General features: G+C 41.1%; 1 protein-coding gene across 1 annotated transcript in view; it reads right to left on the bottom strand.

The window, feature by feature from the left end:
* Positions 1-2,813: 2,813 nt before the first annotated feature.
* Positions 2,814-22,450, bottom strand: part of PLEKHM3 (pleckstrin homology domain containing M3) — an 80,159-nt gene continuing 60,522 nt past the window's right edge. Inside the window, exons 6-7 of the mRNA XM_026853257.1 lie at positions 19,423-19,580; positions 2,814-7,045 (exon numbers count right to left, since the gene is read on the bottom strand). Coding sequence (XP_026709058.1) covers positions 6,868-7,045; positions 19,423-19,580 — 336 coding nt within the window. The 3' untranslated portion in view covers positions 2,814-6,867. The remainder of the gene's footprint in view (positions 7,046-19,422; positions 19,581-22,450) is intronic.

A 22,450-nucleotide genomic window follows, 5' to 3' on the forward strand; every position in this document is an offset into this window, starting at 1 on the left:
TTCAGTCCAGCTGGGAGATGCCTCCCTTACTGAGGATTCAAGGCCCTGAGCTTGGACTCTTCTAGCAGGGGTGGGTCCATGTGACAGCCATACAGTGGGGAGCTGCCTCCCTCTTCCTCCCACACGCATCCCAGGAGCTCCATATCCAAAGGAGCCTGACAGCAACAGCTCCCACTAAACTCCCCAGGGAGCTATTGGGTGTCAGCACCATTAAAAATTCAGGTATTTGGCTTTCAAAAAACCAAGAGATTTAACTGGGGATCCAAACCCACAAAGCCTGATGCAGTCACTGACAGTATTTTCAGAGACCTCCTGGCTCAGACCCAGGAACAGTAAATATCACTATTTGCTTCAATTTGGAAGACTTTCACCAGCAGGTAAGCATTTTTAAGGAAACTACCACTATTTCAAAGCTTGTCCTACCCATGGTGCAGTACCCAGCAGAACACAAATTAAAAAGGACGAGTAACTTTTTTTTAGTGTTTATTGAGAGTTGCCTTTATACATGAGGGACTGGTGCTCTGATGCTATCACAAGTGAACCCAAATAAACCCTGCTCAAGTGTCAACAAGCAGTTCAACTCACTGAATATAAATTATAACATTATTACACATCAATAATAAATTAAGACTATTGCCTAGTAGTTGCAGATAATTTAAAAAATCCTTGTCAAAAGTAAAAAAAATGCAATGTAAACACAAGAACAATGAAATGCACACAATGATGTTACCAGTAAGTTAACAGAATAACACACACATGTAATGCTTTTTCCAAAAACTCAGGGTGTGCTGCCGGTGATGCTAAAATCCATTGCAAGGGCTGCAGGTGAGCTCATGCTCCGGTGGGAAGGAAAGCTCAGGCTGACAGGGACAGTATTAACCACCACACTCTGCTGCTCACGCTTGGCTTCCCCCAGCTTCTAACTGCCTTGACCAAACTCAAGTTGATTTGGAAGCTGCCTTTATCACTTAAAACCCTTTAAACACACATTTTTCTCATTAATTCTTACTTTTGCTTAGTCCAAGTATAGAAGGGACTCATATAAGCTAACCTGATATCACAGGTATAAATGCCATCAAAAATCAGTCTGAAAGCACACTTTAGTTTAAGCAAGATTGACTTTGCAGACAAGTACATAAGCAAAATTGAAACAAATCCTTTTTCCACCAAAACAACGCTGTGTATTCAAGAATTTATATTGGTTTAACATGTGGATTAGACACAAATAAATAAATGAGCCACTGACACTTGTGCACGTAGATGAGGCCTAATACACTTTGGTCCTAGACAGCTGATAGCTTTCCAGGCCTGGATTTCTCTGATGCTGCCCACAAGTGGCATCTTTGTGATCTGAATTAACAGCTACCCTAAGGAATTCGGATGAAACCAGGATTTTAAGATATGACCCAAGCCAGTGTGTGCACACCAGGGTTTTCAAGTAAAGAAGTACTTTGCACATTATCACCCACGCTGCCTCCTCACTACGCTGCTAAAATGCAGCAACAGCACTGCCGTTGTCAAATGGGATTCTTGCTACTGATGTCAAACGTGGACTTAAAAGATTACAGTCAGTATGGACATGTGTCCAGGGCTGACACATGCTGAAGGAGTCAGCCATGTACTTTAACAATTAATGCTAAAATTTAAGCAGGTTAACCCTCTCTCTAAGGTAATGCTGACCAAGCCCTCACTGGGTTAGCCTTCAGGGAACCGGGCTGCATTAAAATTAAGCTTTAAGGAAATGCCTTCACTCCCACAGCACGGGGCCCAGCTGTGCATGCGGGTAGGGAGCACCGTATGGGAGTCCCTCAACATGTGGCGTGGACTGGCCAGTGGTTCCAGGAAGAGCAAAGTTGCATGTGACCTGATCCTGTTTTAATGCCCAGTTCTTGCCATCATTATATAGGCACAGCACCTGAAGGTCTCACATAAGCACAACTGCATTTCTGGCTGAACAGAAGCCCAGCTAGTCTCCAAAATATACGTAATAAAAAACAACGCCATCTCCATGATATCATTTTTCATATTTTCAAAAGCATAGATAGCATAGATAATAAACAAATTTTATAGTCACCACTCCTAGCAAGATGGAAATTGCCATGAGCAAGGGTTTTGAGCCCCAATGCCAAACACGCTGCATCATGGCAGAGCATTTCTGACACAATTCTTCACTTTTGAAAATTGAAGGCACCAAACTGAGCAAAAATGAGGGGTTTCCATGCAGCTTGGTGTCTTCAGAGCTGGTATATGCAGCCTATAGAGTTCACTTCATGAGGGCAGAACAAGGAAACTGATTTACTCAGCTGTCCCTGCAAAAGAGCATGCACAGCCACAGGAGAGTTCCAGTTTAAGCTTACAAGTTAATCGAACAGCAGATTCAATCAAGAAATCCAAAACAGTAAGATAGACACTAATATACAGTACTGTAAGGCACTCCTACTGGGAAGGGAAAATTGGAAGGCAAATTACGAAGGAGAGAATGATGAGACTCGACTGGTTCAAAAGCAACACAATGAGCTATGAAGCTCAAAGTCTAGCTGTAGGCTCAGCACTGTGAGCAAAGACAGGGATAGAGACAGTGAGAGGAGGGACTGGCTTGCAGCTGAGCAGCAAAAAAAAAAAAAGTGAGAAGATTATGACAATTATTCGATTACATTTCTTTTATCCGTATCAACAGTTGGCTGCAATCCAGGCCATGTCCTTGGGAAGCCTGGGAAACTTGGTGGCTTCTGTTGTTACAAGGAAAAAGCAAAATACAACTGTGCAGCTTCCCCCTTTCACAGTAAACAGACATCCTCTGCTTCTTTTTTTGCCTTTCGGGACATCATCATCATCAGTCCATTATAATACATACAGTATCCTGATATTAAGAGAAGCCTTGACAAGAGTAGCTCTAGAGGTACCCTGATCATTAACTCCTAACAGGGCCATCAGAGCCTGTGGAGTATTGTGAAAAACTCAAGTTCCTCACCAAAAAGTATCTTCTGTCACTTATCTAGGAAATCCTCACAACTGCCAATTCCTATCATCCCAGCAATGAGCTCATATTGGTATGTGTCAGACATGATATTGTGTCACATCACAAACCCATCATTTTTCATCATCCAAGACAGACAAAAAAAAAAGCAATAGAAAGATTTCTACATAACAGATCCAATTTTCTCTTTTTATAGGTTGATAAAAAAAGCTGCAGCTTGCATACCCTTAGGTGGGTCCTTCTTCCCATTAAAGGAAAGCTAGAGAGTCAGGGTAAAGAGGAAAAAAGACTCGCATAAGGATCTCTACAATGTCCTAGATTAAAATAATCTTAGACTAACTAAATGGAGATGGGAAGTTTCTAAGTAGTTATATAGGGTCCAGCTATAGTCCATTGCAGCGAAGGGCCCTATTTCTACACCAATTACAAGTTCTGTACAAGCAAAAGCAGTAACTGGATGTACAGATCAATTCCTCCTCCGTCAGCTATGAAAGCACCTTCTCTGTGTAGGAGACAAACAGCACATTTTATTCTTGATTCACAATGAAATGCTACTGTTCAAATTTATATCATGCATGGGTAGGACAAGTCTAGAAGTACTAATAGATAATTTCACCTCGTGTGTGTGGGGACAGAGTTGTGCAATCTGGAAAGACCGCAGGTACTTTTCCAGCTGATGCCCACCCAGAAGCCCACAGAGCTGAGCCACGTGCAGGCTACAGGCTGCAGAATGGGAAAAGAGTAGCAGTGGGGACAAGTATGCAGCACTACGAGCAGAGACAACCATGCAAGGGTACAGAGTTGTCTGAAACCCAAACCACCTATAGAACCCCAGGCTGAATCTCCTGCTAGCAGATGGCTATTGCAGGAAAACTTTCCTTTTAGAGTTGGGTCTTTTTGAGAGTTAGTAATGTGAGTAGTTTCAGTTTATTCTTTTGCCATGCACTCCAGAAAATGAACAGGGCTTGTTTCTACTGCACGGGCACCTTCAGAGGGCAGGATCAAGCCTTTCATTATGCTTACAAAAAGCAGTGACAGAAGACTTTACCTTACCCATTCATACGGAATAACTTTTTTTGGATAGGAGCTAGGCATCCCTGAGAGGAAAGCATCTTCCACACTAAAGTCTGCTCTTCTAGCAACCATGAGAAGCTATCTTCCTTTTTCAAAGTAGAAATCAGTGAATGTGTATCCATTTTAGGAACTGGCTTGTTTACAACAACATTACATTTTAAAGAAATGAATCTGGTCCGTATTGTACAGTATCCTTTTACATAAAGCTTTGGGTGCTGCCAGCATATCATAAGAACACACTTTTGCTCTTTGCCCTAACAGTGGTGGTTCCAGACCCATGACTAATTCCAGCAGTTTTGCTGACATCATACACTTTTTTTTCTGTAAACCTCTGTTAGCAAAGAAACTGCTCTGTAACACCTGTACAAACCCAGAGTAACTCCAATGCTGCCTATGCTGTTATTCCAGAATTCAACTAGAATATCTAACCACCCGCTCAACCAGTACTTTGGAGATCAGGGCATCTATCAAAGTAACTAACAGTTTGCAATGTCTGAACCTTGACTCCTTGACTCCATAGGTTTTTGACAGTGTACACAAGCACCCTTCTCTAAACCGAACTGGACACGAATCAGTGCTATAAGGTATCTCAAATACCGAAGCATAATGATATGAAAAATATTGCTTTTTTTTAATGACCCACCATTATGTCTAGAACTAATTCAAAATAGTACCTGCCAGATTCTGATGCTTTCAGAGCTACTGGCTTTGCCACAAGACTAGCTGTAGTGACACATGCTGAAAAACATGGGAGCGTACTGTTTATTCAGCCAGTACCACTGCAGTTCCTGTTTGCATGACTAATTCCACAATACATACCCAGTGTTTGCATTTGTGAACATGCAGGGAATTCTTCACATGGGAATGGACTTGCAAGGAACATTGTATCGTTAAGGATGATAGCCAAAAGCAACTCATTTCACATGAGGAACAGTGAGTTGAAGTATTAATTTCAGTGACAAAGGTGCATGATTCACCAGGTTTATTAAATATGAGGAACCCTATACTACTTTGCCAAGAACACGGAAAAACCCTCACTTCCTTCCAAAGAATCCCACTGAGAGAAGGACTTTGGAAAAGAAAGGCACTGGTTGTCTAATGTATACAGATATAAACATGCTTATATATATATATAGAGTTGCATTCAAATTTGAGAAAGCTCAGATTCAGCTACTTTCTTTGACTGGAGGCTGGAAAAGCCTCTTATACTCCAGTAAAAGGAAATTTGTTGTAGCATTCTACCTTTTAATGTAAGCATGATTTACCCTGTTCTTTTATTTAAAATACTTTAGCAATTAGTGAGGTGCTTCAATGATCAAGACTGTTTTCTGCCTTGAATACAACAGCCTACAGATTATATAGGAAGCAAAGATCAGTATTCTGCATTTTCACAAACCTACGTGAGAGGAGAGGAAAAATACACATGCATGTGACTGGCTTTTTTCTCCTGAAACCATTATACAGATATATGTGTGTGTGTGTGTGTGTGTGTGTGTGTGTATGCTTTCATATGTATGCAATACACATATTGCTGCAGGGTCTGGAGAAAGAGTTAAGAATGTGGACTGGAGGGAGGACAATCCCTAAGTGCTCACAGGAGGTGAAGCCACAACGAATTAAACATACTGCTAGTGATGACATAACACCTCTGCAGTTAAATCCATCACGTACCCCCCTTTCACAATGTACGTAATTCACCATGTTTAACGTTTCCCTGTGTTCCAGGTGTGTGGCGCAGAACCATACCTCAAGGAACTTCGCTCTCCACCACTACAGAAGTATAAAAGCCCTTAGAGCTTGCAGAGAACGCAGGACATGAACACAGCAAACAAGTGTTTCACAGTTTTGGAGGTACTTTCTAACTAACATGGGCAAGACCACTTTCCTTACTATTGGTCGAACAGCTTCAGGTTAGAGAGACATTTGAAGCAAACTTCACAAAATAAAACCAAAACCAATGTGAACATGTAAAATGCCTTAAAACGTGAGACTAGTAGGACGTAAAAACCAACACCACGTTACCGGAGATGAAGATGTGGCCTCACACAGAGCAAAAATAACCAGCGCAAAACTTAATGGACTTCAGTGACAGAGCTTAACCAATATACGCAGCCTGAACAAGAACAGTAGCAAGTCCCCTGCTTATCTGTGTATGGAATAGTTCACTGGGGTGGTTATAAATCTATAAACACAGCTGAAGGAATTATTCTGCGTCTTCTGTTTGTAAGCACCCCAAATAAGGTTTGATGGGAGATACTTTTCTTTCCTCAGAGTGATATGTAAATGCACTGATCCTTTAAATATAGCTCTCTGGAAACAGAGGAAATGGAACCACGTGTCCACATCAGAAGGAGCAGGTGGGTTTAAAATCATTCCTGGCCTATTGGATTCTGTGAAACACCTCACCAGAACCTCTGCCAAGGCTAGTAATAAATAAATAATACACATAAATAAGTAGATGATTCATCAATTCTAAATGAACAACATAAAAAATAATGTGGTCATGGCAGAAAATACTTTCTGCCTTGAGGAAAAGTCTTCTCCAGAGGTGGAAAAGAAAAAGTTGGGTGCTTAATTAGCTAGACCTAAAGCATTTCAAGTAAACCACATTTTGTATGAGAGCTAGTGGCTGGACTTCAACGCAAAATGCAGTTTAGCCATTGGTATTTCAAAGCCAACAAGGCTTTATGGCCACTTTGGCAGCTGCTATTCACAGATGAAAAAGGTCAGATAGTATTTTGCAAAAGACTTCTGCCTGGCTTGAGCTGGCAGCTGGGAAAGGGATTCACTTCAGGCTGGCCACTTCTTTAAAGAACTCATGTGTTCTGATATGACAACTCAAACATGTTGCAAGACTCCTCGAAGTTTTCATCCATATTCAGTTGCCTCCAGAAGGATTTCTGCTTCTTCTGCAATTCTTTACGCACACACCTGGGGCATGGTACAGCCTTCACTTTGCACTCAGAGTGGAAGACAGCACCACAGCTTTCACACCTGCAAACACAAATCAGTGTCAAAATTGAATGACAAAATAGGACCAGAGCATGCAATGGACTTCACATGGTTTGTGGGCAGCAGACATTCCTTCAGACAGTTCTGGTAGAACTGAAAGAGCGCTATGTTTCAAAAGAGTGGAGTTACAAAAGACACTGGCTTGCCCACACCTCTGCTGGTGTAAAGCTACTCAGGAGCACTAAAGTAAGTTGACTTGCATCCATTTGCAGTTGCTGAGAATCTGTCCCAGCACTTCTGCTTCACAGACAGAATTTTTTAGAAGGATTAATACTTATCTTCTTACTAACTAGCATTCAGGTCTATCACCGAATAGACATCAGTCTTGTTTTATGAAAGACAAGTTTGCTGCTTTGATTTGTGAATGAAGAGTAACAATATTCATTTCCATTAAGATGTATTTCAGCATTTGCAACAGCCAAGATATGACATTTTCCTCACTGGAGTTCCAGTGGTCAGCTGTTCTGAAAAGAGTAAAGTACAGTCCACTTCAACAGCAGGAGAAGTAATTCCACAAAGTACAAAATGAAACAGAGGTAGGTGATATTTTCTGCTCTGTCTCCTGTGGAAGGTCAGACTAGATCAACACAGTTATAGCTTCTGTCATTCAAAGCTGTGCTATTCTGTTCTCAAATGTGGTATTATGACTTCGAACAAATCAACTGCTCAAACAAGATGACTGGATTACTTTTGGGGCACTCTGAGACAATAGAGGTAATGTCACAGCAGATCAAGTTCCAGATGGCTGTGGAGCAATGAAACATCTGGTGCTCAGGGAGCAGGCTACAATTAAACAGTTGGACATTCTCAGACTTTCAATGCAAATAACTATCTGTAGTGATGAGTTAAGTCACTACAGCTTAATAACCAAATGAAAAAAATAAAAGGATGACAGTGTCAGGGGTACAAAGTCTTAGACTCCAGTTGGATAACCAAATAATGAAAACAACAAACCACTGAATTTTAGAGCAATTTTGAAATACAAATGAGGGGTGCTGGTCACCCTGGTGATTCTGTGGGGTCTTGAAACACCTTGCACTGTTCCTTTTTTGCAGTTACTGTAGTCAAATGACTATATGAGAATCCAAGCGTCCATTGCTATATCTTTAGTGGGGTTTTTGTTTGTTTTCTTTGAGCTTTTTTTGCTGTGATTTTTTTTTTTTCTTAGAAATAAGGTTCTTGTCTTCAAGACTGTGAAGAAAAATTGAAATAATGAAGAAACAAACCCCAAACACTGAGAAGCCATAAGGCAAACTGTAGCATTTGGCATGCTGTCTGGCAATGCTGAGAGAAGTCCATAAGCTAATACAACCTGTTAGCTATATTAGCTCCATCTGCATCTCACCTGTAACTTTAAAGAACTGTTCCTAATTTGGCTGCACTTCAAGTTCTATGCATAGGTCCAAACATGGTCTAAATGTGAGTAACTGCAGAGCGCTGAGAAGGGTATGCAGAGGTTTAGAGGGGCACATTTCTAGCTAGCATAAACTGATAAAAATCAGATAACAAATAAGAAAAGGAAAGTTAAAGAGGCTAAGTATAATGCTGCATATCTACTAACTTTTATGCTCTCTTGAAGTAAAACTTGACTGTCCTATTTCTAAGTCCAGCTAGTGAGTCTAAATCTGGTTTTGAATCAAGAAACTGGCTTCCACAGAGATATTTATCATTTTTTTTTCCTCAGAGAGTATGTGTTACGGCCCTGATCCAGTGAAGCACATAAACACATGCTTAGGACTCATATCCCAGTGATTTCCTTGGAATTACTGATCTACCTACAATTAAGCATGTGCTTACGTGCTTTGCTGGATTGGGATCTCCATGAACAGACACACTAATGGATCAGGGAGAGACAGAGAGGACAGCAGTGTCTTTAAAACTTTACGTCATTCTGAACTGACACTAATGGTGATTTTATCAAGCTAACTCTCCCTTGTTAGTCAGCAATTTGCAGTTCCCTGGAAGTTGCTAGAGGGTAATGATTGATGAGGAGTATAATTTTGTGCTCTCACATTGCCACTCCCTATGCTCCCTCAATATTTCTCCACAGTACACATGGAGGTGACAAAACTTATCAGAAATTGCTGCTGAAATGGATGGAGCAGGATGAGAGAGGAGACACCCCTGATCTGCCAGTCAAAGGCCATCAGTAGAGAAAACTAAGATTGATGGTGTTTAAATTAATATTAATTCATTTTTCAGAAATAAGCTCAGTGGAAAAAAATTAACGAAGTTCTCTCACATCACTCAGAACCAAACGAGAGAGAAGAAATGTCTGCACTGTTATATATTAGAGCTGGTGTGATAGCTGAAGCTCTGACCAGGACCCCCACTAGCAAGCACTAATCAGAGGCAGTGCAAAGCCCGGGATCTCACAGTCCACTGCACTGGCAGCCATCATGACCATCATCAGTCCATTCTGGTGTCCCCACCCCTGACTGCTGCTCTGAAGACCTGTTTTCTGCTTTCTCCAGCGAAGGCTGACATACTCCCAGCCCCAACCGCAGGATGCAGACGACAAAAAAGCAGCAGCCTGGAAGAGCGGTGCTCTGAATTGGAGAACAAAGCTGCCTCTTGCACTCCATAGGGACAGGTAGAGAGGATACCGGGATCAGCCTTCACTACACGCTTGTATCCCCTCACTGCTAAAGCAACTCAGTCACCAGGGCGGCAGAGCAGTGCTAACCTTGCTCTGCTTTTGTGCTAATGGTAAATTACTCCCTCCATTAAAGTGATGGAGCTATACTACCCCAAGTCATCTACAGCTTTGCTTTTTATCATGTCAAATACAGTCTTAACTGACCCCAGAAATGTCAACAGGTTGACCATTCTTAATCTCACTGTAAGAAATTTTCCAGTGATACCAAAAATCCCACCAAAATGATACTCCTTAGAATATTACAAACAGATTGCTTCATATTTAACACTGACATCTAATTTTATCTCCATATGTTAGTGTCATAGTTTTTCTTTATGGTTGTTTTCAAGCCTCAGTATTCCACAATGCTTTTATTTCTCTGGAGAAAAAGTACATTTTGTACTCTACAAAAGGCTCATGTAATAGTTTGCTACACTTAGTTGTCTTTCCCTTAACTCCTGTTGTTGTCATAGGTAATTCACAGTTCAGGTACTATTTCTGAGTCTTGATTTCTTTTTTGGCTAGAGGCCAAAAAGTCCCTGCATCTTTTGTGAGACTACTATACACCACTGATAATAAGCTGATGAGCCCATAGCTATTCAGGCCTTTCATGTTTCCTTCTATAACAAATGATATTGCGATACTGCACATTAACTGCATCTTGCTATTTTTCAAACATTATTTGAAGAATTGGTGAACATCGCATGTTGTTTTCCTACAGACTTTCAGTCTTCTAAGAAGGCATCTGAAATAGCTTCCCCTCTGTTTCAGTGTTTTCTCTGGTTTTATTTTTTCTTTTTCCTGACCAACTCAATTTCTGTTGAGACTATAGGGGGTGTTTCATGTTTTAAGGATGTTTTACTTGTTTGAACACTAGAGTAAGAAAAATGCAGAGAATTATTCAATCCTCTAAATAATTTCTGTTGCATTGAAAAGTGTTAAGAGAGAAAAGGCAAGGAAAAGCTCTCCACAGCCAGACAGGCATTATAATGCTATCATTACTAGTTACAAAAGAAAAGCCTTTCTACATTAAAAGCATAAAATCATTCCTTGTATGCTGGGGAAAATACCAATGTTAGTATCTGCCATTAAGTCTGGGCATTTGAAACATATACATATCAAAATTTGGTAACTTGAACATTCTAACAAATCCTTCTCATGCTTCCCACATGTATTTCACAGGCTTATGGCTCAAGTAATTCTAGATTCTACACAACCAATTGGTTAAACTCATATTTCTCCTCTGTACCGCACCACCCATTTAGGTGCCCATGGGTAAGATCAAGTGTCCAAAGAGGAGGATGCAACAAAAAGAGGCCTCAAAGACCTACCTTAAGCAGACAAAATAAATCAGGGATGATCAACTGGTGACCCAGGATATCCTCTGAATGACAGTTTTATTTGTTTCCTAGGAACCTTACAGATCAACAGACTTACCAGCGTGAGTAGCAAGGTTTATTAGGACAGCTTCAATACTATGTACATGGATTGTATCTGTTCAGCTTCCAAACACCAAGTGGGGAATCAAAGCACCTCTTGGTTATGCTGTTTGTACCTGAAATGAACAAACGGTGGATGACAGATATACTGCCATTCCCACCTCACAAATGGGAAACAAGAGGTGAACTGACTTGCTCAAGGTCAACCAGGAGCTCTTAGAAGAGTTGAGAAGGGCAAAGAGCTCCCCTGTCTCACTGCAGCATCATATTCACCCACCAACTTTTCTCTTGTAATTTTATACATTTTTTCATCTAAAAACCCCACTTCCTCTGTGCCAGGCCTTGCACACATTTGCTCAAGCAATCCTTTGAAAGGAATTTCAGTAAGAATTTGGTTTAGGGCTGAACCTTTCATTGACTAGAACTCTTCAGTTCTTTTTCTTTTTCTCCATGCAGAGTAAAACCAAGATAAACCAGGGTTGTTCATTATGGTTTTTTTAGATGATGGTATGTATTCACCAAGCATCCAAAATACTAAGCCACCTCTAACCTGGCTGTTAAAAATCCCCAACAAGTGAACCACAGTAGTTGAGGTAAGTCTTGCCTAGGGATTCCAGCATGATCACCATCCCATGCTATGCACATGTGCTTGTCTGCAAGTATTTCTGAATAGCTCAGCTGTGAGTATCACAGATGCGCCCTTCAAAACTCTCAGAGACTTTAGCAGAACACAAAGGAAAGGAAAACGGACTAGCCTGTGTTCACTTACAACACAAAAAAAGCCCCAAAGGCAATCAATGTCACACACGTGCAGCAATATTATTAAAGTTGCCTAGGAACCAACGCAAGGAGCCTGCCTAGCGAGGGACGCCCCTGTAGTAAATGAATGGAAGAAAGTTGGCACTAATATGACATTGATTTGTCCCTATAAGGAACTTGTTAAGATAATGCCTTGTATGACACACAGTCTTTACTAGACACAGTGTTTTTTTTTTCAAATACCATACTTAAAAACTGTTAATACCTCAGACTTGCTTTTGAAAAATTTGCCTCTGAAGAGGGAAAAAAAAAAAAAAGGCCAAAGAAAAACAGAGCCCACTACCCAGCCCCTCAGATTGTTACATATCTGAAATTCACTCAGAATGATTAATTCAGCATTCAGGGAGCCAGCAGTGATTCAAAGCATAATCATCGCTTTCCTTTCCATATACTTGCTCATCAGACAGAGGTTACCCTTGATATGCCAGCAGAGCTTGAAGATACACCTCATTTATAACGGCATGGGTGGGTGCTGGGCTGGCCTGGAGGGTACAGAAGCAAGCAGCAGTAACTGTAACTGCCAACCATCGGCCCAGCTCCTGTGCTGGGGAGCTGATGCAGAGGGGTGAGCTGGTTACAGGGGGCAGCTAGCAAGGGGTGTACAGCGACCACCAGCCTGCACTGATGGGACTCACCAAGTAGAGCACTCATGCTTTGCACCTGTGGAACAGGCACAGGGACCAGCCAAAACACAGCCTGACATGCAGTCCGTGAACAACACCACCACTGCTGCTCTAGTGACGCCATCCCAGTATGGCTGAATGACACACTACCCGGTGCCCCTGCATGAAAACTGCCAGACCAAGGTCTGCTCCCTTTTACCCAGCATGGTAAAGGTTCAGACTGAGCTGCTGGAGAAGTGCCCCAGGCAGGGGGGGATGATAAATGAATGAATACACCCTTCGATCACCCAGGGCTTGCCACGGGGTGCTTCCCATCTGCCCCACCTCTTGCCCCTCATCCTGTCATGCCAGCACCCACTGCCAAGGTCGACTGCATTCAGCAGATGTGCAAAGTGGTCAGAGTTATAAATGAGGGGAAAAGCGAGCAGCCCACTGGAGGGGAGAGAAGGCCACCGGTGCTCCACCAGCAGGGGGGAAGCCTCGGTGTCAACTCCTCCATTGCTAGACCCAGAGAAATCGCAGAGCAGGGCTTTGTCCTGGGTGCTCACAGAAGAATTTGTTACGGGCTGGGGCCTAACAAGAACAGCTTGATTTACCCGCCTGCTGTCCTCCCAGGACAGCTGTGCACACAGGCTGAGATACCGCACCAGAGCATGGCAGCTGGGTCAAGCAGGAGCAAAGGGATCCTGCAGCTCCCAGACCCCTCTTCGCAGAGTTCTGTTGCTCCTGATTAAGAAGGGAAGCGTGTCCTCAGCTCCCCTCCAGCTGTGGCTGCAGGGATTTATGATACACTTATCTATGTGTATTTCCATACTTACATCCACAGGAGAGCTAAGGACTGACTGTCCACCTCAGTACTGCACTCTGCAAGTCTAAGTTCAGAGATCCCAAGCCAAGTGATGTGGCCTGTACACAGTAGTTCACAAGAAATTGCTAAAGGGACACTAAAATCAGTATTAAAACATTTAATCTGAAACTCCTGTGATTATACTTTAGTCAGTGGAGCTAAATTACTTTGGAAAGGGGAAAAGCCCTACACATGGTAGATCCACTACCTGCAGATGACTGGAGAGGCTGAGATGCCACAGAGATTAAAGTGTTTACATTGCTCAGACATATATCCGCTGTCTCTGCTACCTGCCACGCCATGAACTGACTTCCCCACTCTACCTCTCCTATTATTAATGATTTATATTCACAATGTGGTAGTTGAAGACCTAAAAGCAAAGAGTCAGGCAATACTACTAACAGTAATATTAACATACTGCCCTCAACCATTATAACTTGACTGCACGAGTCTACTATTTTGCATTTTTCTGTAAGTCTCAAGTCTGGAAATCCTGTGATTAGGCCAGGATTTATGCTTTTAATAAAAGAGAAAGGCAAAGGCACCTGGACTTCATAGTTATGAAGTAATGTTGAAGACATGCCTACCTGGATCCAATATGGAAAAAAGGAACATTTAAAAACATAAATTAAGTATACAAACAACAAGATTCTTAAGATAATCTTAGAATTTATGAGCATTGAAGAGTTGGCAGGTGTTGGCTTTCACGGGCTAAAAAGCAATTGAAAAGCAGTTGGCTGGTCTACAAGGAACCGTATTTGGGAGGAAGAAGAATTAAAAGGCTGGCAAGCTGGAAGTATCTAGAGTGAGGAAGAAGGCACAGCAGGGAAGCTGCAAAATAGAAAGTAGAAGCGAGATGGTTACCATGTTCAGCCAGTGGGGAATAGCAAAAGACAGCACTGCAGAGACCTTCCTACTTCGAACAAGTATCCGCCTTTATGCTGAACATTCTAGTTAATACCACTCTGACATAGGACAGGTAAAACCAACCTCTAAAAGCTAATTCAGTTCCAAAATACAATGCTTGATGAAAAAGCCAATAGACTTTTTCTGTTTCTTTTTATGTATTCTAGATAACGTTACTGTGATACCCTGCAGAGGCAAAAATCAGATCAGGGCCAGAAGATTTTGACCAGTTTTGACAGATTCGGGTGAAATTAAATTATCACAAGAACTTAACATCAGCTGCTTAGGTGCCTAAGTTTCTTTAAAGGAAGTGCTGAGCAGATCACTTCAGGGTGCTTTGAACCACCTATCAACATCCCATAAGCTAAGCTCTTTCAAAAATTAGGTACCAAACTGCTAGCACAGCTCAGGTGAACTGGGCTTGGGGAAAGGCTGTCTAGCATAAAACAAACTAATCAAAGCAAGAGGGAAAATTATGTACTTTGAGTGATGCCTTTGACCTGTGCCAAGGTATTCTCTGGAAATGCTCCATATTATGCATTTCGGTCTCTTCACATAATATCCATCTTTAACATTCTCCCAAATGCTCACAGATGTTTTTGTCCAGTGACACAGCATCCATAACACCGTGAGCTGTAATCTTGCAAAGACTTTGGCATGCACATAAAGCTAAGCACAGCCTCAGAGCCTTTAGTAAGACTTCTTGCTATGTGTAAAGTTAAGTACATTCATAGGTCTTATCAGGATGGTGGCCAAAGATTATAGAGGCATCCAAGCTGTTTGATATAGTCAAGTCTGTTCTGTGGCACGTCTATTTTAAACTTAGGTCTTCTGGTTTGTATCTTAAAAGGTCTACATGTCTTAACTGATCTGCAGAACAAATTAACTTTGCAAAGTGAAAACAGTTTAGCCTTGATAAATGAATACAAACACAAAAGAGCAACTCTCCATGGTTCATATACATCTATAGTCACCACATAAAAGGCAAGGAATTGACTAAATAGTTCTTAACCAAGCAAGTAGCTTTACCAGCGAAACACAACACATTGCCTGTGAAAGTAGTCACTAGGATGCCCACACAGGCAAGAGCAACACTTTATTAACTGGGTAGAGTATAATAATCTTAACCATAATTACTTAATTATCTAATTGGACAGAAAACCCTTTTTAATGAATAATTCTATTCTCGTTCTAATGGTATTTTGCTCAGTATTCATTAAGATTTAAAACCTGTTAAAAATTGTTCTAGGTTATAAAGCAAATACAGTCACATATTACAGACAACAGTACTACTACACAGGCATTTTCACTTCTGTTTTTTCTTCTTTTTAAAATTTTAGGAGGAAGAAACAAAAATTTTCCCCACATTAATTAAGAACAAACAATATCAGAACAACTTGAGGGGCACTGCCTGGCTGGTAACAAATGAGCAAGGATAGCTCTAAGAAGCCAATTTATAACCAGGAATATTTACATTCATTTCACAACACTTGTAAAAATAAAATTAGTGATATGATATGATAATGTTATATGTTTATTTGCTAAATTTAAGCCATGGGCAAATTTAGTCCAAGAAATAGAACAGGAGCTAGATGCTCAGGTGGTTTAAGTTGCCAGAGCTCCAGCAAAAGCAGGGCTGTGAGAGTTTGCAGTAGCTGGCAATTTGCTCCATTAAATGTGCAATTAACTCAGGAGGCTTTAAATACAGTTCTCATTATTTAAAGGCCTTCAAAAAGATGCTGCAATTGTGAAATGTAGAAGAACCCTAATGAACATGAGAAAGACAGAAAAGAGAAAAATGGGGGGGGCGGAGGAATCAAACCGACTGGAAGAGGCATCCAAAAGGATGGGACAGTTTTTAAGAAATCGTTTAACTACTGAATCACAGCTTTCATTAAGCTCTGTGCTGAATGGCCACCTCCCAAGAAAAGCCACAGAAAGGAAATATCATTAGAAAGCTTATGACTTTGTGAGCCCACCCTTACATTCAAGGCAGCAAACTGTTGTGCTGTATTGTTGAGCAGGATGTAAAGAGCCTGCCAAGCACAGCCTACAGACCTGCTAATTAAGTGAACTGATTGTGTTTGTTTTGGAACCGTTTGCCAACAAAGGAATGTGTCATGCTGATTAGTGAGAGAAGGGTATGTAATATATGTGTATTCAAACCCTGAGGAGTGCATAACCCAGGTATTCACTCTGTTTGCTCAAGGACTGACAAAAATGACTCTCAAGCAAATAACCTGACCAAAGAGAAACTCCAGCCCTCAACAGGGGCCCTCCTTCTCTCTTAGCTCTATCTAAAGAAGACCCATCTTTCATAAATTCCTCCCGAAGACTGCTCCAGAAACTGCTCAGAGTATTTCGGAGAGAAACAATCTCTCCACCTCAAAGCTGACCTAAGAGACCATGAAGATGGAAAGGTAACAGCCACCTGAGAACGACCTTGGATTGTAATGGCCTCTCTGACAGCTGTCACTCTTCTCTCCAAAGAGTGCGAAAGGTCAGGGAGGTAGCCAGAAAAAAAAATGCCAGCTCAACATAGACACACACACAATTTGCTCACACACACACACACACACACACACACACACACCCTCGACTCCAGTTTTCAAACATTCAACAGAGAGGTGACATTTGCAAAAGCTGTCATGCACCCACTTTTGAATATTTCTAACCTAACAGCCCAGTTTGCTGGTAGAATTAGTAGCATGCTCAAAAGTGAGTGAGCAACATTCAAAGGTAAGAAGAAAAAACATGGTCTTAGAGCTCAGCTTCTCTTCCCTCCTTAACTCAGCAGCTATGACCAGGGTACCTGCCAGTCTAGTATTGAGTACAGAATGTGAATACTATGCTGCAGACAGTAAGTCCAGAAAACCAGGATGGAGAAAGGGAATTGTAGCGAATTTTCACTGCATATTGTGGACTTTGAATACTGCAACTAAATCACAAATTTGAGCTGTTTACTCAGAGCTCTCTCTGACAACCAACAAGGAAAGCTGAGCACACGGCATTAGAAATGGCAGGTATAATTGCCAGTCTTTACAGAAACCTTTTGTGATTTGCCATTCCATCTGCCGCAGGTTAGTCTGTACATCTACCTATTTCTAACTAGGCTCCTCACCTTACACTTCTTTGCAGTGGTCAGCATACCTACCTCAGAAATCTCTCTCATCTGTAAGAGATGGAAACACAAACACCCTCTACCTGGCTTTCTCCCTCACGCTTTGCAGCTGATGGAGCTGCACAGTTGGCATGATTTGCCTCCAGCCCGAAGGTGGAAAAGACCACAAATATGGAACCGAAATAATCTCGTTAGTTTCACAGAGCTGCATGTGCACACACAAATAGTAATGAGATAACTAACTAGGAAGGGAGACGGAAAATGCTGGGGATAAAAGCAAGGTTTAGTGATAAGGAGTACAAAGACAGCAAGCAGAATGACCTCTGACAAAATAAGGAAGAGAAATATTGGAGAACTTTTCACGCTGATTGTGTTTTAATTAAAATCATTAACAAAGACCGCTGTCTTTGGCATGACATCAACCACTACTTCACATTTGTGAAACATGAACAAAAAGTCCTTTCTGGCTTCTAATTCACATAAAAACAGGAGCTAGAACAGCTTCTTTTGGCCTTCACTGAACTGCTGACAAATACTATTTGATTCTAGAAGGTTTTAAGCTCTGTAATTGCAAGATATATCTGATCTCAGCTGAAGGGCGGGGGAACAGTATACACCCAACAATGGTTTTGTGACCAAAAATCCTCCAGACAAATCAAATGCACAGACATTTCAAGAAAACCCAAATGCTGTTACACATTCTCATCATTCTTTTGGGAATATCTTCAATCGCCTTTTATACAGTCTCAACAGACATCTTATGTTTTATGTCACCTTAGTCTCTCTCCTTTAACTCGGCCTATCTCACCATGCACCTAGATACATTCGTTCTTGAAAACTGTTTATAGAGCTCAGCTGCACACCTTGTTTAGCTTATGCCCACTGCTTTGTCAATGCATTTTTTAAAATAAGAGTCTGGAAAAAGAATGTGCAAACAGTCTTTGAAACTCAGGTCAGGCTGAAAAATCCCCAAAGAGTAGTCCTTGGTTACTTGTAATTTAACATCTTCGTGCACACAGGGGAATCAGATTCTTAATGAATCCCTTTTAAAAGGCTGGTCCTGATTGTTTCCAAAGATGGCTCTTCACTATTTTTCCTTTCAATGGAACACTTTGGAGAACAAATTAAAATTACGGTATTTGAAACAGACAAAAAAGTACTTATCTATGGAGAAACGCTGTGCTGTCAGATGTACTCTTTCTATTGAGTTTAAAAAAAACAAACCAAAACAAAAAATCCTCCTTTATTCAAAATCTAAGACATTTTTGAAAAACAGTAGTAACATTGCTGCACTGCCAAGTATGCCATGGTTTCCTGCATTTTGCTTCTAGGTTTTCCATGCAATTCCTGTCCCTGATTTGGCATCCAGTACTCCATATAATGTGAAATAGAGGTTCTTTTGTTTAGCTTAGGACTGGCATACACTTACATTTATTTTGCAGCCACCTGAGAAGAGCAACGTCATCTAAAAAAAGTAAATATCTTGCATACGTTGGCACAGAGGAGTATGCACACAAAAAGCAGAGCATTAGCCAAAATATTTAATGGAGAAAACACTTCAGAATAGATGGTCATTGTTTTATAATGGACAGACCCAGTACATCATGGGCCCAGTGACATCAGATACCAGAAAGATGTCTGTGATCACTCCAGAGAATCCGTTTCACTTTTCAGGACACTTTGCAAACTAAGAAGAGTTTTGGATAAATCACACTTTGTGTTGCTACTAGGGACTCTTCCCTTTTTGAACAGCTGTTCTGAGACTTACAGGGCTTTGGAAAGTAGCTGTTCCCATCTACTTCCAAGTCTGCTCGTGGTGGCCTCCCTGGACCAGTAATCCAGTATAGCTGCCCAGAAACGTGCATAAGTGGGATACAGACCCTAGTTATGTAAACAAGAGGTCACGAAGCTGAGAATCCACACGGATATGGTAGGCAAGTCAAATGTATCACTGACATTACAGTACCTGCTTGTAGAAATGTCCTCAAAGGGGTAAAGGATTTCTCCATTGTTGCAAATCTCACAGATGAAACCCTTTTGACTACAAAGGCTGCAGCTGTACACGTGAGAGGTGGCAAACTTGATCACCTTCCCCAAGAAAGGAGCCAGCTTTCCTTCAATAACCTGAAATGAGGAGAAGAAAATATTGAATGAACCCTAAAAAAATGACTAGAACTCCCTGAAGGACTGAGACAATATTTATTAAAACAGAAATGCAGCTAAGTGCTGCTGGTTAAAACAACAGGAAAATTACTTCCCAACAATTATAGCTCCATGAAATCACAAGTGATAATAGTAGCCAATGAACTGGCAATGATCCAAACATAAAAACAAGGTTATAATTTCTCTGTAAGTCTCTATATGAGAATAACATACAAGATCAGTAGTCATTTGAACTACAACAATGCATTCATATACTAAGGCACAAAGAAGTAGATAGGAAGAGTTTAAGACTTCCATATTATCATCTGACAGCTATGGATACTGCCTTACATTTATGATTTTGTTATTTTTTATGCAGAAATTGCAGGTTTTTTCTTTGTTCCTTTTCTCCCAATGCACAAGGTTTTTTGCATAATTTTTTGTGAACAGAACCCTGGCTTTCCTCTTTATTAAGACTGTGCTTCCCATTGAAAACCATTAAAATACAATATTCCCTTCACTGCCAAAATGAATACATTCTCAGATAAAAGTCTTGAATAGGAACTGGGTTTTTTCCCCTCAGTGTCCAGCTCTCAAATCGAGAAGTCCCTCACTGCCAGACAATCCTGCTAGACCATTAGAAGCGATTAGCACTCCCTGTGTTGGTGTGAAAAAACAGCCATGCAGTACAGATTGAACTGCTAGCCACAACACTCATCTAAATTTCTGACTTGGTGACAATGCCTCAATAAGGGGTGCTATTCAGGCGAAATACTTTCCATTCAGATCAAACTTCCAGAGACTTTAAGGAATTCTGCTGGTGTAGGGAATAATGAAGATGGAATAAGGCCCTAAGTGTATATATTCTTCTCTCCTGGGCTTCCTGTGGTCTGAATGGCAGCCTGCCAGATTTCTGATAGAAATGTGTCATGGGATTTGATAGTGACTTTCTATAAAAAGGAAAAAGAATGTAATAATTGCTGATTGAAGACTTGCACAGGCCCTGAAACCTAAGACTGAGGAGATTTACACTTAAATGTATACCAGATTCATTCAGTTCAGGCACCCCTTCCCTAAATATGGTAACACACTACTTGTAATTTGGGTTTAGTGTAAACGAATCTAGAGAAAGCAAAGGTCAAGGCAGAGAAGAAGAACGGAGATTTTGGAAGCACTCCTCCCCTATGTGAAGTAGAAAGGCAATAAATTTGTGTTCCAGGGCAACTTCCAGCCCGCTAGCTGAGAGAGCCACTATTAAAGAGTACACGTGCAAAAGGAGGTGCGTAGGTAGCTTTGATGATGACGCTGAACGGCCCGGGCTGAAGTGTGCCCTCTCCTTGCTTGCAGCTCTAGCCTGCTAACAACATCTGCAACAACAGGAAGCGGCAATGTTATTGCTAGTACTGCAGATAGGACATCTGCTCATGTTAGAGGAAAAATGACGTTCCTATTGCATCCTGGTATAGGAAGATCCCCTTCAGCCAGAATATAAACAATGCAGAGAAGCTGCTCCATGAAGTATGAAAATGAAGCCATAGTTCAAGGCAGTGATATTACTAACCTTCTAACAGATGGTCAGAAGTTAGTCTAGCTCCCCTAGGCTGGGTTTTGTTTTTCATGTTAAGGGACAAATTTTTTGCTTGCGGACATCAGAGTTAAAGAGGCTCTGAAAGCTAAACAAACTGGGAGTAGGGCAAAGACATGAATACTGATAGTATTCAATAAACAGGAGGAAAGAAACAGTGAAGCCACCCAGCTAGTGACATGGCTACGATCACCCTCCAAAAAGCCCTTTAGCACTAACAGATGAAATACCTATACAAAGATAACAAATACACCACAATCCATATGTATTTTCCAAAGCATTTTCATGCTACAGCAACCACCTCTGATAGGTCACAAGAGCTCAGCTTAAAATGACAGGCTAAGACAGAACTGCGAACTCTTTCAGTCTGTACTAATGTCACTGTCATCAAGGACTTAAAAGTTAAATCTCTGAATTAAAATCAAATTTTATATAATGTAATAAACAAAATTAACATAATCTATTACCTTTCTAAGACCCAGGGGTCAATTTAAGTCTGTACAAGGCACAAAAGGTTTCCTATGCTGAAAAGCTCATACCCTAAGCAAGACAGATTGAGAGCCGGCAGCTGCCCCCAAGAAGCTGGTGTTATTTGTCCCTATTTATTTATTTATTTATTTATTTATTTGTGTGGCTCATCATAGCACTGTAGTAAGTTGGCTTGTAACTCTGGCCACTGCAGACATACAATGAAGATGATATCTTCAAAGAGCCATGCATACCAATTTTGCAATGTGAATTACAGGCCATTTTACTGTATTATAGGAGGAAGACAAAATGCAACATCAAACTGATGTTATCACTGGTTTTAGCATCTGTAAATTTTGTGTCATTTTGTTTCATCAGAGACCTCAAGGCTGTGCACAGCATGACTTTTCCTTGCAGCCTTCCCTCATTCGTAACTAATAAGAATAAAATCCTCACCTCCATTTACCCTGGCAAGCTAAAGGGAAGATTTCTACTTGCTGTCCTCAAGAGAAGTTTCATGCTAACACTTCCCCAGCGACTGTTTTATGGCTTGGGAAAAGGAGCATAGGCCATGTAATCACAGGTGTCAAAACTTCTCCTGTGACTAAGCACTCTCTTGTGACAGCCAGAGGCCCAGGGTTGGTCAGTTTAGACATCCCAGAACCACAATGGCAGTGCCAGGATGTTCTCCCAGTTAATGTTGGAATCCAATCTTGAGTTTCAAGGAAACAAAACGAATAAAGAATAGAAGTGTGTTAAACAAATGTAATGCACTATCCAGATATCAGAGAAATCGGGG

The sequence above is a fragment of the Athene cunicularia genome (assembly GCF_003259725.1).
Source record: "Athene cunicularia isolate RWA chromosome 7 unlocalized genomic scaffold, athCun1 chr7_part2, whole genome shotgun sequence".
Classification (NCBI taxonomy): Eukaryota; Metazoa; Chordata; class Aves; order Strigiformes; family Strigidae; genus Athene; species Athene cunicularia.